Below are 15,365 nucleotides of genomic sequence, written 5' to 3' on the forward strand. Positions count from 1 at the left end.
ATGTTCTAAGTTGACTGGAACATACTGGAACATACTCAGAGCCCAACAAATATTAACTACCACCCCCACCACCATTGCTATTACATATGGGGTACCAAAGGACCAGAAGCTGGTCTGTCACTGAGGGTTCTTCAGAAGAATACAGTGAGGGGCTGGCAATGTTTAGTATCACATATACCTAGGAAGGAACCCCAAGCCCTGACTTTGTCCAGTTAAGCTATTCAGCCTACAGCTTCAGAGTCATGTGCTCAAAAGACTGCTTTAAAAAGCAGTTTTTCTAAGAACACAAAGTTTTCTATAATAAATACTTAAAGTGCCATAAAGGCTTCTAAAAAGGAGGTAAACCACACAGGATGAGTTCATCAAGGAAGTGTTGTTGGAAGATGTGAGATTTAGACTGGACTTGGTGAGGTAGAAGGTATTAGAGGAAGTAAGAAGGATGTTAGAGGGAAAGAAGACACAGCTGCATCACAAAGGTGAGTGGGGACAAGAATGAGTGTTGGGGAGGACTTGGGACTCTGCCACAGGAGAGTTAAGTGGGAGAAAAGAGCTCCTTTTAAGTTGGGTCTCCAAAATACCATTTCCCAATACTTTCCACTGTGATGCTGCAGATTTCTTTCTCCGGGTCACCAAAATTGTCTTACTCTCAGCAGATCATCTTGCTTCCCACTTTACTAAAAATCATTCTACATTAGCTCCATCCACATCGAATTTTCTCTCCTATTCATGCTGATTCAGAGAATGGATTCTTCTTCTCCGACCTCATATTCACTTGTCTTTCATTCTGAAATGCTCCCGCCATCTTGCCCAAACCTCCACTTCCATTTTTCTTCTTCAGTGTGTTGCTGCACTTCTCTGAAGTAGGACCTGTGCCTTCTGCCCACACTTTCTCATCAATCACTTTCCCTTTTGCTTTCTCATCTGACTTCCACCCACCATCCCACCCACACACTTCTCTGAGGCATGCCCTTATCTCCAAATCCAAAATTTCTTTATTTCATTTCTTATCATTTCTCGTAGCTCTTGACATTGTTGACCATTTCCTTTCTAAACCTTTCTTCTTCTTTGACCTCAACTACCCCAAACTTTCCTGATTATCTTATCTTATTAATTTATCTTTCTTAGTTGTTACCTCCTTTTACTCCTCATTTCTAAGTGTGGGTACATTCCGTGTTCCTTTAAAAAATTTTTTTCTATTATTTTAATAGATTTACATACTCTCATAACTTTAGCTATTTACAGGAAGAGGTTTGTCCAATCCTACATCTTTATCCCTGATTCTATATATATATATATAGTCACCCACTGGACATATCACAAGTACGTCACACTCAGCACATCCAAAAAATCATATTTACTGTCCTTTAGCTTCATCTTGTGATACCAACTCTAATCTAGGTTCTCAGACATGGAATTTGGAGCTCACCTTTGAACTCCTTTTTTTCCTAACCCTCCAACATTCCATAATTAACAGGTTGATTTAATACAAGTTTCACAATGCCTCTCAATTCTGCTGCTTCCTTTTCAACTCTGCTTTTGTCAAGTCAGTTCTGGTTACCATTGTCTCTTGTGTGGATATCTCAGTCTGCTTTCTGCTGCCTGAGAAAGGCATTTTATAAAGGAGAGAGATTTATGTCTTACATTTTTTGAGGCACCCGACACGGGCATTCTTGTTACCTTCCCACAGTGGAAGGTAGAAAGACAAGAGAGCACAGGGATGAGAGAAAGAAGAAAAGGGGCTGAACTCATTCTTTTATTAGGAAACCACTCCTTAATAACTCACTCACTCTATAATATCAATTCATTCATTAGGGCTCTGCTCTCATGACCTAATCACCTCTTAAAGGTTCTACCTCTCATCACTACCACACTGGGGTGTGGCATGAACTTTGGGGGCATCCTCAAACCATAGCAGGTGATCATTGCAGTAGCATATTTACTGGTTTCTCAATCTCAATTCTTTTTCTCTTCAATCAATACTATTTACTATTGTGAGAAAAAATTTCCTCTATGCTCTGCCCTTATTTCCTTACTTGAAAGTCTTCTACTCACTGCCTAATAAATATAAATTCTCTAATGTGCCATTCAAAATCCTCTTAACTGACTTTAACTGATCTTTCTAGTTGATTCTCTTAGCACTTCCCATTTCTCATAAGCTATGTACTGTTTCCTAAATGTTCCATCTTTCTTGCCTCTGGGCAGTGATATATATATATATATATATATATATATATATACACACATATATACACATACACACACATACATATAACAAAAATTCATTTTAAAACATTAAAGTACTTTAAGAGAATAAATGCCTATAATTTTAACATTTTAAGACAACAATTTTCATCTGTGTATGTCATTGTCCAGTCCTTTGCCACAGAACAGAGGTCTCACATAAATGTAATCATAAATATTTGTTATTATTCTATTTTTACTTAAGATTACATTTTCAAGATTTTCTGTGTCTTCATAATTATCACTGTAAAATGATACGTAACATATGATCTAACATACATTGTTAAATAGTCTCCTATGGGACAAATGTTTACAAGGTCTTGCTAGTATAGATAATAGAGACAATAGTGTAATAAATACCCTCAAATGAAAAACATTTGTTCCAGTTAGATTAATCCTAACAGTGTACTTACTTGATTAAAAAAACTTATGGCTCTCTTACTCCATTTTCAAAAACTTATTTCCACCTGGAATGTCTTCCACCTTAATCTTTGTCTCTCTTACGTATAAAGGCTGAAATGACTATGACCTATTCCTTAACAATTTTCTTCCCAGACAAAAATGATCTGCCTTCTTCTGCACTCCCAGAGCACAGTGATCTCTGAAAAGTGTTTAACTTCATCTTAACCAGCCCAAAATACTGTTTTAAATACACAGGTCTTGTGTCTACTAAAAGACTCTAGGATACTTAAGAGTGCTTATTCTCCTTTGTAACTTCACCTGGAGATCTTCCATTATTTCAAACTCTCTTATGTATTTTGGATTTAATTATTCAGATTTCCTGTGTGCTGTAGTAGCAGTCAGGCTGAGGGATGGGAGAAGCATATGGTGTCAGCTGTACATGACATCTTGACAGAAAGTCTTAGGATTCTTATTTCTTCTAGCCTCTAAAAAAGAAGAAAATATATTCACTTGTGTTGCATCATCTTAAACCTCAAGGCAGTGTAAGACTGGGTTCCATCCAAAAGGGAGTAAGAAGTATTATTGCAGAAAATTGAGAAATCTGGTTTCATTAAACAGATGTAGCAGAGAGCTGGGATCAAAACTCTATGTCTGTCTCGATGGGTCATTTTAAGGATATAACTATTCTGACCCTATCTTTCCAGAATAGGGGGTTAATTTTTGCCTCGTAGATTTTGGGTGATTCAAGGTTAGTTTTTGGTTCATGATTCATGGCTCATAGGAGGTACAGTCTTAGTTAAGATCCAAGCTTCTTCCTTCTCCTTACAGACAGGAAATTAAACTCTCCACAGTTCATCAATGTGGTGCCAACTCTTGTTTTAAATAGAAAACAACCACACTTGGTCTAAGTATGACAATTCACACAGACAAACACACAGAGATACACACATGCAATATATTATACTTTTGCAGTTGCCTTCTATGAAGTTGCATTTCAGCTCAATAAGAGACAAACTGATACCAGTTTCAGAACCAAGAGAAAAATTTATTCATAGGTGTATTTGTATTACCAGCCTGCTCAGCTATTATATTGCCATAGTTTTGCCTCCAACTCAGCTTTTTGCATCTCCAGAGAATATTTTAATTCTTCCATTGTTGAACCACTTTCCTTTAATCTTTTCATAAAGTTCTTTATGGCACTGCAAGAGTCCTTACTCTCCTGAAAGGCAAGCTGAAGAAACAAATTATTTTGAAGTTTTAACTGATGGATTAAGATCCAGCTCTTCGCTCTGAAATCTGTAAGCAGCTCTGGTGGGGATCTGGGCCTTGAACATGATGAATCATTTACAATTTCTGTCTTAATAAAAATGTATTAATTTTTCCACAGTAATAAATATGGACTAAAAGAAGAATCTTAAGGAAAACAAATCTGTTCAGTGTTTGTTGCAGTCTAGAAGAATTTTAGAGATTCTTCAAAGGAATACTTACAAATCTCAGGCATTAATTTTAAGAATCTTGCTCTATAAAGCACATGATTGAATAACTCATACCAACAGTGCTTTACAAGGCATTTGTGAAGAAGGTGGAGAATGGAAATCTCCTTATATAGAAATGTGAGTCAGTGATTTATGAGGCCCCTTCTACAGTCAGGCCAAGACCACCCATTCAAAAACATTATACCAAACTGAAAATATACTGAGCATGAACTGGGAACAATCCAGTTCCCAGAGACACAACTGTGAATAGGACAAACAAGAGCCCCTACTTACCAGTGCCTTCTCAAACCCAGTCTGTAAACCTGGTTTGTGGATCCTCTCACAGGGAAGTATACTGCCCTGGTCCCCATCAATGCCCTGCTGCTTCTGTAGGCCCTCTAGGTGGTACCTGAACAGAAGTTAGAACATTTAGTCCTTCTACCTTAGAAGAGAATAACTGAGGTTACCTCGGGTAGTTGTATTTCAGGCTGTGATAGAATCCCCATCCCTACCCCTGAGACTTAATGCTTGCTTATCTCATTAGTACCAAATAGTTATAAAGTAAAACCATTGTCCTGTTTGGGCGGGGGTGGGTGCAGGGAGGATCCAAAGGACAAGCTGACACCCATAAAACAGAGAGGTGAGAAATTCTGAATTGGTGTGTCCATACACAGAGTTTTTGGGTGAGGAGAGTGAGGGAAAAAGTGTTTGACCCATAAACTAATGAGGTGTCTGTCATGTAAGCTCTAGAAAGCAGTAGAAAGTTAAAAACACTACTCAAATAAATCTCAGTGAATGGGCTAATAAGTAGCAGTAGCTTTTAATCAGAAAAATACAGAAGTTGACTTCAAAGTCCAAGGCAGGTATATATTGAAACCGAACTCCAGTGAAGCCATGTGACTTATCAAGAGTGAGACAAGGAAAAGAAAAGGCTAGGCCTTCCATCAGGTGGGAGACCGGCAGTCTAGACTGAGGCCGGACTTCAATTAGGATTTTTTAATGGGCCATACCCTGAATATTTATATTTTTTAATTTCTGTTTGTTTACATTTCTTTTTTGTTCTTTGATTCCTTAGAAAAACATACATTTTTAAAACTGAGAGGGAAAAATGGTACTTTCAAGAGGATACATAAGATACTCTAATAGGATCAGTCTGCTTTCCAGGGTTTGGAGCCGGCTGGCCACGAGCTCATGCAGTTCTCAAAATCAAAATGAGTCCAGAATCCTAAAGCAGGAGGTTGTAGGGGACTGACTAGCTGGACACAGACTAGGTCATCCCCAAACCAATTCTGCCAAAGAGCAAGATTTCATATTCAAAGACTGTATGCACTTACCTTTCCTCACAGGACGAACTGGTAGACCCTGAGGTGGAATTTCTTCCTTCAAAATATCCATGGGCTGTATCTCCAGGAGGGCGACGGTCTTCTGAGGAAAAGGAGTCCCAGAGGACAGTGGTAAGGTCCCGTGATGCTGAGTGAACAGCGCCCCCTATGTGCAACTACCTAGAACAGCACCTGCCATCTCCAGAGCAGCACTGTGGGACCTGGACATGTGTTCTCCATTCATTCCCTTCTCATCAAAGTCAGATTTGTTTGCTTGCTAGTGGTGCACACCTGCCATGCCAGTGTCTCGGAAGGAAGGCTGTGGTAGGACTGCCAGTTCATGGGAAATTTAAGAAGACAGTGTCTCAAATTTTTAAAAAATGTAGTAGTGGGGGAGCTAACTCAGTGTCACAAAAAAGCAAAATCAGATTGTCCATGGGACAAAGCCCTCCCCAGGTTCATTCCCTGAGTTGTAAGGAATTCAGGGTACTTTCTGACTGCAAGGAGCTCAAGAAAAGGAAGTTTAAGTTGTAGGGATGCTAATTATTAATGCACAAGAAAAGAAAAATTAGACCCTAGGTGAAGGCAGAAGTAACCTGAGACAGGAGATGATGGATGTGAGGTCTCAGGGGGCTGACATCTATTGTGATATAGGAGCTTCAGAAACAAGGGAGAACAGAGCTGGGAAGACAGCAGGTCTGTAGAACTGGAAAGAACATACCAGAAATGGGACATTTTGATTCTGGCTCTTCCAAGGGCAGAAAAGAAACTCCCTAGCACCAAAGAAATCATTTTGGTCTTCTCTACTTCTAGTATTTTATGTTATTTTATTTATTTATCTGTTGGTACTGGGGATGGAGCCCAGGAGTTCTTTACTACTGAACTACATCCCCAGTCCTTTTTATTTTATTTTTCATTTTGAGATAGGATCTCACTAAGTTTCTAGGTTGGCTTCAAACTTAGGATCCTCCTGCCTCAGTTTCCCAAGTTACTGGGATTACAGGCATGGGACACCAGACCAGGCTCAGCTTCTATTAATATAAGATAATTTCAAATTATTTTAAACTTGTAATATTTTAATATTTCAAATACTTTAAGATAATTAGGTTAAATATTATTCCTAATGTCCTTTTCAATTCTAAGATCTATGAGGTTACATATGGTGATCAAGTTTAGAGGCTAAACTAAAGGTATATATGTATACTAAAAATAAAGGTCTTAAAAACAAATATCTTGAGTAAAGACAGAAAATTATAAAAAAGCATGTATAATATTGAAAATAGTCTTGAAAATCAGGATAGGGTCCTTGTTCCCCCAATGTTGAAGATTAAACACCTGAGAAACACCAAGGCAAGAGCAGAAAGCAAATTTTATTTAAGAAACAGAACACAGAGAAGTGGGGGAGCAGTTCAGAGCTGGTGCCTGAGGGAGTGAGGGTGTCTTGCCCTTTTTATAGATTTCAGGTTTCCTTTCTTCACATGCTCCCTCCTCCCACCCTGCCTACGTGACCAAAAGTGATCAAAAGGGCAGGAAGAGAGCTGTTCAGGGGGTGGTTGCTTGTGTTGGAAAGTGTGATTCTTCCTCTCCCATAGAGGCTGTTATCCACCAGGTGATAGGGAGTGCTATTTACCCATTTTCTTTTCTTTGATAATCAGCTACACTGTCCTTTGCCCTGGTCTCAATATAATACTAATTTTGTGACAGTCACACACAAACACGCACAGAAAAAAAAAGTCTGTAAATAATATATCGAGGCTTTCCTAATGCTTATCCCCTGGTGGTAGGCTTGTGGGTAATGGTTTTTTCTCTTCTATTTTCTATACTGTATTGTATTTTTAAAAAAGAATCTGTAAAAACTAAAAGACTGAGTTAAAAGACCAGATGGAGAAAATCAAAAAGAATTGCCATGAGTCAACTGAGGAATTCCAGTTTAGAGAGGGTTCTGGTAACTTAAAGAGTTCAGTTTTAAACTGAAGGAGATGATATCGATCTGGGGTCTAAACACATCTAGGGAGCTCCTCCAAGATCTGGGCAATTAAGAGATGCTGTGGTTGAGAGCCAGGGTAGGAGCTGCTAACTTAAAAGACTAAAATAGAAAAGATTTGGAAAAATGAGGAAATACTACAAATCCATGTCAAGCTATGGAAGTAAAATATCATCTACATGCTTCTGACGTAACTGCATGTGATACAAAAGCATATTTTGAATACTCCAAATGCCCACCTAAGACAGCAAATGCAGTATGTGTTTTAAGCTCCTTTCCAGTTATTATCTTAATAGCTATCGAAGTCACATACCAAGAATGACTCCACTTTACATCTCACCAACCTAAGTGGCCATTCTTCACATTGTGAATGATATTAGATGAAATCAACTTTTCACTTTTTGCTAATCTAATTAGTAAAAGATTTGTATTTAATTTTAATTTCCAGTTCCAAAATTATTAGTAAATGTGCAATCAATTGGGAAATAGAAATAAGGTTGGGGTCATAATTTTAGAATTGTCTATCCTTACATAAGTCCACCATTTTTCCATCCTGCCGTCTTTTCTGTGCTAATTTCTAGGCTGTGTTTTTTTTTTTTTTTTTTTGGTATGTTTAAAATATGAACTATTTAGCCATCAAGTATGTTGTAAATACTTTCTCCAATCTGTTATTATCTTTTAATTTATGTGATGTCTTTTAATGTATACAATTTTTATTTGAAGATTTAATTAAATTTGTTTTTATTCTTCCTTTTTGATTTCTGAGTTTTATGTTATTGCTTAGGAAATCCTCCCCATCCTATGATAATAAACATATTCTCTCATGTTTTAGTAACTTAATAATTTTGCTTTAATATTCACCTATTTTTAACCTGGTATGAGTTAGAGTCCCAAATTTTTCTTCTTCCAAATAGACAATTATTACCACTGAATACAAATATTTCCCACAGATTCAAAATAAGCCATCCTACTTTTTTGTCCCCATAAATTACTGTTTTAATAGCACATTGATTATGGTTATTATAATTTACATTATTAGACATTTTGCTATCTGATAAGGCAAGTATTTCCTCCCATTTGACCCAGTCACATATAAACATTAGTTAACATTTTCCAAAAACAATAAACTTCACATGCCAGAGATGTACCCATATGAATGAGATTTTAAAATGAATTTTTTGTTTCATATTTTTAAAATTTAAAATGCTGGTGGAACTGCACCATAACAGTCAATCCAGCCAGGCCATGGCATATATTTTCTTTTACTCAGGTCTTGTTATATGTCCCTCAATAAATTTTAATATAGATCTTGCAAATAGTGTTAGTTTACATTTTAATATTCAGCTACTAATTATCAGTAGAAAATAAAACCATTGATTTTTCAATATCTATTACCAGTATGTATTAAAAATATTTATTGCCTTTATGCATTAAAATTTTTTAGTAGAATTTCATGGATATTTTACATATATTCTGTAAACAATGATAACCTTTGACATAGCAATCATTCTAGGAATTTATCCTAAAGAAATAATAGCATAGGCATAAGCATGTGAATGGGGTGGGTATGAGGCATTCATTTCAGTCTTTTTCATAATAGCAAAAATGTGGACATAAAATAAATGTCCATCAGCATAGGAAATGTATAATAAATTATGGCATGGCTTTATGCATCTATTAAAAAGCAGGAAAAGCTATACTACTGATCTGGAAAAATGCTCAGGTATATTATTTTATAAAAAAGTAATTCAAAACATAAGTACAGCAAGATCTCATGTTTATAGGTATACATACACAAATGCCTATTTGGTGTTTATTTAATTTAAAATACTCACGTGGGTGTTTATGTTAAATGTCTACATAAACATAAGGAAAAGAGCCAGGCACCAAAAGAACCAGACACCATGGCTCACACCTGCAATCCCAGAGGCTCAAGAGACTGAGGAAGGAGGATCTAGGCCAGCCTTTGCAACTTAGCAAAAAATAAATCATGACAGGGAGTGCTGGGATGTGGCTCTGTGGTAGAGTCCCCCTGGACCCAATCCCTAGTGCTCCAAAGAAAAAGGAAAGAAAGGAGAGAAGCGGGGAAGGGAGAAAGAAAGAAAGAAAAAGACATGGAACAAATATATCCAACTGATTACCTCTGAGAGTATGAATTATACTGATACAAGAGGGGCTGCCACCTATTGTATATAATTTTTCAATTAATTACTTATGGTCTTTTTTCTCTCTGTGTATTTTTCAAGCAAAAACTAGTCACTATCTTGAAATGAAAACATAAAATAGAATAGTAAATGCCCCCAAGTTACCCTGCACTGAACCTAGTAGAACAGAAATCCTACCTGAACTTAGAAAAAGTCCTTGTTTGGATGCTTCATTCGCTTCATTGGAATATCACTTGAGATTTGTTTCTCTGAGCTGTTAATTTCTTGACTGCCTGATGGATCCATATTTATTCCCAGATACAAAAAAAAGAGAAAAGCATTGCAGGGATGTGGGAATGTCTGGGGTGACACAGCTCATCGGTATCTTTGGGATTCCCCATGGTTTCTCTGGTACTTACTGCTTACGCAGATGGGAAAGGGAGGTGACCAGCTGTGGTCTTCTTGGCACTGGCTCCAACTGCTACCCCGGAGGATGTAGTGATCATTGCACTTAAACGTGATTTTGTCACTTATATTCACAGGCTTGACGAACTGAATTTCACCATTCACCAGCACAGGGTCAGGACAGTGGCCCACTGAAGAAGAAAACTGACAGTGATCTGAAAGGGCCAGGCTAAAGTCTGTGACGGCAAAGTCCTGATCTCCTCAGGAACCAGTGAGAAAACAGCAAATCATATCAATGCAGACCAGGTTTCCATAAATAGGGCAGAAATGGTCTTGTCCAAGCATAAGAATGACATGAATTGGCAATTGAATTTGCTAAACAAGATGAAGCCATAATTAGAAATCCCCAACAGTATGCTCATTATCCTGTCCAGCATTCCTTAAATTTCTTGGGCCTATGCTTTAAGCAAGTCTCTCCTTCCCTTTCATTCAGCCAAATATACACTAGCTCATTTTTTGTTTTGTTTTACTTTGTTTCTTCCTACGGTGTGGAAAAACAGGAGAAAATGCCAAGGGATATGAATTTCTTCATTTTATCCTTCATATGAAGGATAAAAATATTGGTATAGGTATACAGACAGCAGAATTTTTTCCCAGTTCAAAAGTAATCTGATGAGTGAAATAAAATGTAATATTCTTACTTTAAAAATAAATAAAGTAAGTATATAGCTGAAAAAGGCTTAACCATGTATTGATAACTGATGAAGCTATGGATGAGTATCTATGTTAATTTGACCTTTCTGAATTTGTATATATTTCCCCATATTAGAAGAAGTTTTTAAAGCAATATAATATTAAATACATTACAGTGAAAAACAAAGTAGTTTTAATATATGGAAAAAAATTCTTTCAGGGGCTGAAGGTGTTGCTCAGTGGTAGACATATACTTAGCATATGCTCATCCCTGGGTTTTATCCTCAGCACCAAGAAGACAAAAGAAAACAAAAATGACAAGAAAACCTTTTTCCTACCTGTAGGAGTAATTGATTCTATTAATGCAAATAAATTAATACCCAGCAAGAGCTGATCTTCTACCTTACCAGAGACATTGTACCACTATGCTACTTTAAAAGGCCATATCCAGAAATGAAGATTTCTTTTAAAATAAAGTTTTAGCATGGCCTAAGGGAAAAGGAATATAAAAGAATATATAGCAGGATGACAATATGGGTAAAGAAACAGAAAGATCCAACTTACAGCGACACTCGGTGGTGGACACATTCCATCCCTCAGAGGCATTGCAAAGAAAGGTTTTCTTTCCTACCAGGTGGTAGCCCTTGATACAAAAGTAAGTCCCCAGAATCTGTCCTTCCACCTCCTTTGCAACAAATATGCTGTTGTCCACTGTGGGAAGTCCTAGACAATTCTCTGTTGAAAGGAAAAACAAATTGGCATATCACACACTGTGAGGAAGATCCCTCTAGATTCCTGTATCTATATGGCTTTTTGCTGGGTTATTGGTCCTGATTCCTTACATGGCTGCCCCTTCCTTTCTCAAGATTTCCAAAGTTATATTTCCCAAAGGATATCAGGCATTCCACTCAAATTCAGCCACAAGTTATCTATTACACAAACAATTCCCTTCCCAAGTAGCAGTCTTAGGAGTTTACAAAAGGTATAACCTCTCAAGATTTTGACATTGGTACTGATTTTGCTCCCAGAATAGGAAGGGAAAGTCAAGGGTAACCACCCACTTGAGAAAGCAGAATATTCCTTAAATAGACAGGAAGTCCCTCAGGAATATGGAGCACTAGGTGAAGTAACTTGAGATTTTTTTTAAAAAGAAACAAATATCATGAATGTAAATTTCACTGAAACCCTAGATAGGATGCCTCACAACCCCAAATCTCAGATTAAGTGCCTTGTAAACTGAGTTTCGGAAAGCATACATACCATCTAAGGCAGAAACCAACCACATGACTGGTACAAGACAGCACACGATCCGACAAAACATTGGTGATCAGTTACTTGCGTATACGTACATATGTGTATCCCTGCCACAGGAAATAGTAACAGTAAGGACGTTTGTCGTGGGTAGGGTCCTTGCAAAAACACAAAGATGGTTAAAGAGCTGCCAGTTTTAGTAGTCAGTTTCAGAAATGTTCCAGTCCCTTTTAACTGAGGTTTATTCTTCCCCAACAGATGTGGGCCAAACTGTCTTGCCATGACCTTGATATCTGTCAATATTTGCCAGTGTTTACAGTCCACCTTCTGCAACTCTCTAGCATTGGGGGTAGAGGACTGGGTGCTACTCAATGGTGCTTTCCCAAGAATGGTGCTTTCCCAAGTGAGAGCCAATGCTCAGTGCCACCTTCTCCTTTCCCAAACATCAGATCTCAGAAGGCTGTAACAGCGCTGAAGACTGAAAACTCAAGGAAGCCAGCTAACCTTACCTGTCTCTATCCCTCCAGATCAGTCCTGACTGATTCCAAACCTGAGAGCTCCTAAGTCCTGGAGTGACACTTTTTCCTCATTTGCCAGAACTATTCCCATTCTGTGACTCTTCCTGTGGCAGGATGTGGCCTGAGATCATAGTTAACCAAATCAATGAAGAGAGGTGAGGGGAATGTTTTGGTCTCAGGAACGAAAGCACATTACATTGCTTTGGGATTCTTTAGCATCTTGTTCTTGACTATTGTAACACTTAGTTGGTTCTCTGTCTCCAGTTATAAAATTGGAATCAAATTCCTATGAAATTTCTACAAAATTTTGTTTTAATAACATATCTAAAGCATCCAAGGACACAGTAAGGTCTTGAATATTATTCTCCACCCATTATCATTACTCTGTAGTGATTTGTTTATGTTCTTCTCCTGAAGGAGTTTGGAATTGCCCCTCCCAAACTTGGCACTTCAGTATAAAAGTTATTTTAAGCTGAAGACACTTCAGATTCAACAAATGCAGGGGAAATTGACCTTTCATGGAGTTTCCCTTATCCAACTAAAAGCAGCAACTTCCAGAAAATAAGGTAGACATAAATTTCTCTTCAAAGCAGATCTACTCCTAGAACAGAAAATACAAATAAAACCTATCCCAAATTCTTTTCCAAGGGAGTTTTATTGCCTTGAAGCATAAAGATCATTCATACTTAACATGAACAAACATTACTGCAATTTCTTATCTCGTTTGTTCTCCTGAAAACCCATTTTATCATTAAAAAAGGTCATCTGTAAGTACTTTTCCGGTAAGTACTTTTTCTCTTCCACCACTTCACCTATCAAGATGGCATATAAATTCCCAATTCTAGACACTCCTTTGAGCTAGTCAGTTCTCCCACACAAATTTGAGTTGTTTTTTTCCTTCTGTTAATCAATCTTTTGTCAGTTTAATTCTCTGTTCCCAGCTACTGAATCTAAGAGGATAGAGGATTTTTTCCTCCTTTACACTTCAACACTATACTGTTAACAATTCCAGGAAAGGGTTTGTGCCTTATTTGTATTCTACTCCTCCTTCTACTGTATCCTATATTGCAAAGGAGTTGTCTGCTAAATGAATAAAATCAATGCAGGGCTGGGTAGTAGTGGTGCATGCCCATAAACTCAGCTACTCAGGAGGCTAAGGCAGAAGGATTTCAAGTTCAAGGCCAGCCTGGGCAATTTAGTGAGATCCTACTCCAAAATAAAATAAAATAAGCAATGTTGGAATAAATAAAAAGAATATAGTCATCTAGATACTCGAGTCACCAAACCAAATGTATACTGATTATTTATCATTTACTGTATTTTTACCTGTTTTTTTTTTTTTTTTCATCTTATCTTTTCTTAAGATGTTATGACTGGTTCAGAGAATTTCAGAAAGATTTATATAGTCAGTCAAAAGCATTATTTTAATAGATGCAAAATTAGTTAATATCTTACAGAACAATAAAACTTGGAATTGACTTTTATACATGATGAAAATTAATTGAAACAAAATTAATTGAAACAAAACTCGTGTTCATTGGTGTTGTCCTCAGATAAGAGTAATCTGCACTTTCATCCATTTGCTAGTAACTCACTGAAAAATTATTCTAGTGATCTCTTTTTGCCTAGGTCCAAGTTTTGAATAATTTTTAACATACCACATATTCTACTTCTTGAGTAATATATGTTCTTCAGTGTCTCATATAAAGTTATAAAGATATATATATGTGTGTACATATATATATATATATATATATATATAGTTTGTACAATAAAAGATTAAAAAGGGAAATTCTAGTTTAGTCCTACATAAATATGGACATAAAATAGAGCACATACTACAGAAAATAATTTTTCATCTTAATTGCTTACTTCAGATGCTTGACTCTGAGGACCTTATAGAGCCCATATTGCTTGTACTTTACTTCATGAAATATAATATTCACACTAAGTGGGATACATGGAGACTATATGTTCATGAAATTCAAGTCTAATTTTAGTGTCACATGAGTTAGAAGAAAACTTGGTTTTCAAAGCTTTTTGGAATTTAGAATTAGAGATAAATGGATGCCACCTGATTATATGTATTTTTACCATATCAAAGTAAGCTCTTGGTTTCCTATCCTGAGATCCAAGGATGACCCAAAAAAACTGTTTGCAAAATCTACAAGTGTCTGTCTTTTTCTGGGAAAAGTACTTATTTGCTTGCTAAATTATCAAATTAACTGAAGAAAATGAATGTAGGTTGATGGTGCAGACAATGTCTAGAAATCGTAAAGCTTTGGAATGGGCTGTTGACAGACTGCCACAAGAAGAGCCAGTGGAGTTTGTCACCAACAAGGGCAAGTTAGAAGTCTCAAGGTTGAGCCTCTTCACAGTTGGGTCCGAGTAAAATCCCTGGAAAAGTTTAACAAGGTATAATAAAGCAACAGAAGAGCAACCAATGATCACCATACAAAACAGAGCATTTTCTGAAATCATTTTCTAATCCTGATGCCTTTGTTACCAGTGACATTTAAAAATACTATGGTATGTTTCTTATGCCCTTGCTGTTATAAATCTTACAATTTAATTTGCTCTGAGACATTGGTTTTCACAAAAATTTCAACAGTGCTAAGGAGTGTCTTTCAACGACCTGTCTGTAAATGGAGGAGAATGATTGCAGACTCTCAGGTCTTTGACCACGGATGGCTTGATGGCTGATTTAGGTAATACTTGCAAGTGACTAAAGATTTTTCCAAGGAAATTATACCCTTGACAGCATACCCACATTAAAGCACAACATATTTATCAATACTTACAATACTATCTCTCAGTTCCAAACTTAGAAAATTCATAAATAATTTTCATTCTATCAGAAGAACCTTTGAACTAAGAGAATTTGGAAGTGCTTTTGGATTCTGGTTTATTTCACTTAGCATGATATTCTC

At 36.8% G+C, this 15,365-nt stretch overlaps 1 protein-coding gene across 1 annotated transcript; it reads right to left on the reverse strand.

Moving 5' to 3' along the window:
* Positions 1 to 3,667: 3,667 nt before the first annotated feature.
* Positions 3,668 to 12,197, reverse strand: C4BPB (complement component 4 binding protein beta). The gene is made up of 6 exons (XM_079106828.1): positions 11,927 to 12,197; positions 11,231 to 11,401; positions 9,988 to 10,164; positions 5,453 to 5,543; positions 4,413 to 4,527; positions 3,668 to 3,862 (listed from the first exon to the last, which is right to left on the reverse strand). Exons 1-6 carry the CDS (start codon positions 11,985 to 11,987, stop codon positions 3,722 to 3,724), a joined length of 756 nt encoding a protein of 251 aa, XP_078962954.1. The 5' UTR covers positions 11,988 to 12,197; the 3' UTR covers positions 3,668 to 3,721.
* Positions 12,198 to 15,365: the final 3,168 nt, after the last annotated feature.

Source organism: Sciurus vulgaris (genome assembly GCF_902686455.1).
Source record: "Sciurus vulgaris genome assembly, chromosome: 12".
In the NCBI taxonomy this organism is placed as follows: Eukaryota; Metazoa; Chordata; class Mammalia; order Rodentia; family Sciuridae; genus Sciurus; species Sciurus vulgaris.

Bases quoted from the DNA above. Each gene is read 5' to 3' on its own strand.
- C4BPB (XM_079106828.1), bottom strand. From the start codon at position 11,987: ATGTTTTGTCGGATCGTGTGCTGTCTTGTACCAGTCATGTGGTTGGTT. The intron at 4,528-5,452 runs GTAAGTGCATAC...ACTTCTGTTCAG, and splicing joins AGTTCGTCCTGTGAGGAAAG to GTACCACCTAGAGGGCCTAC. The intron at 3,863-4,412 runs GTAAGTAGGGGC...CTTGCCTTTCAG, and splicing joins CTGGGTTTGAGAAGGCACTG to GAGAGTAAGGACTCTTGCAG.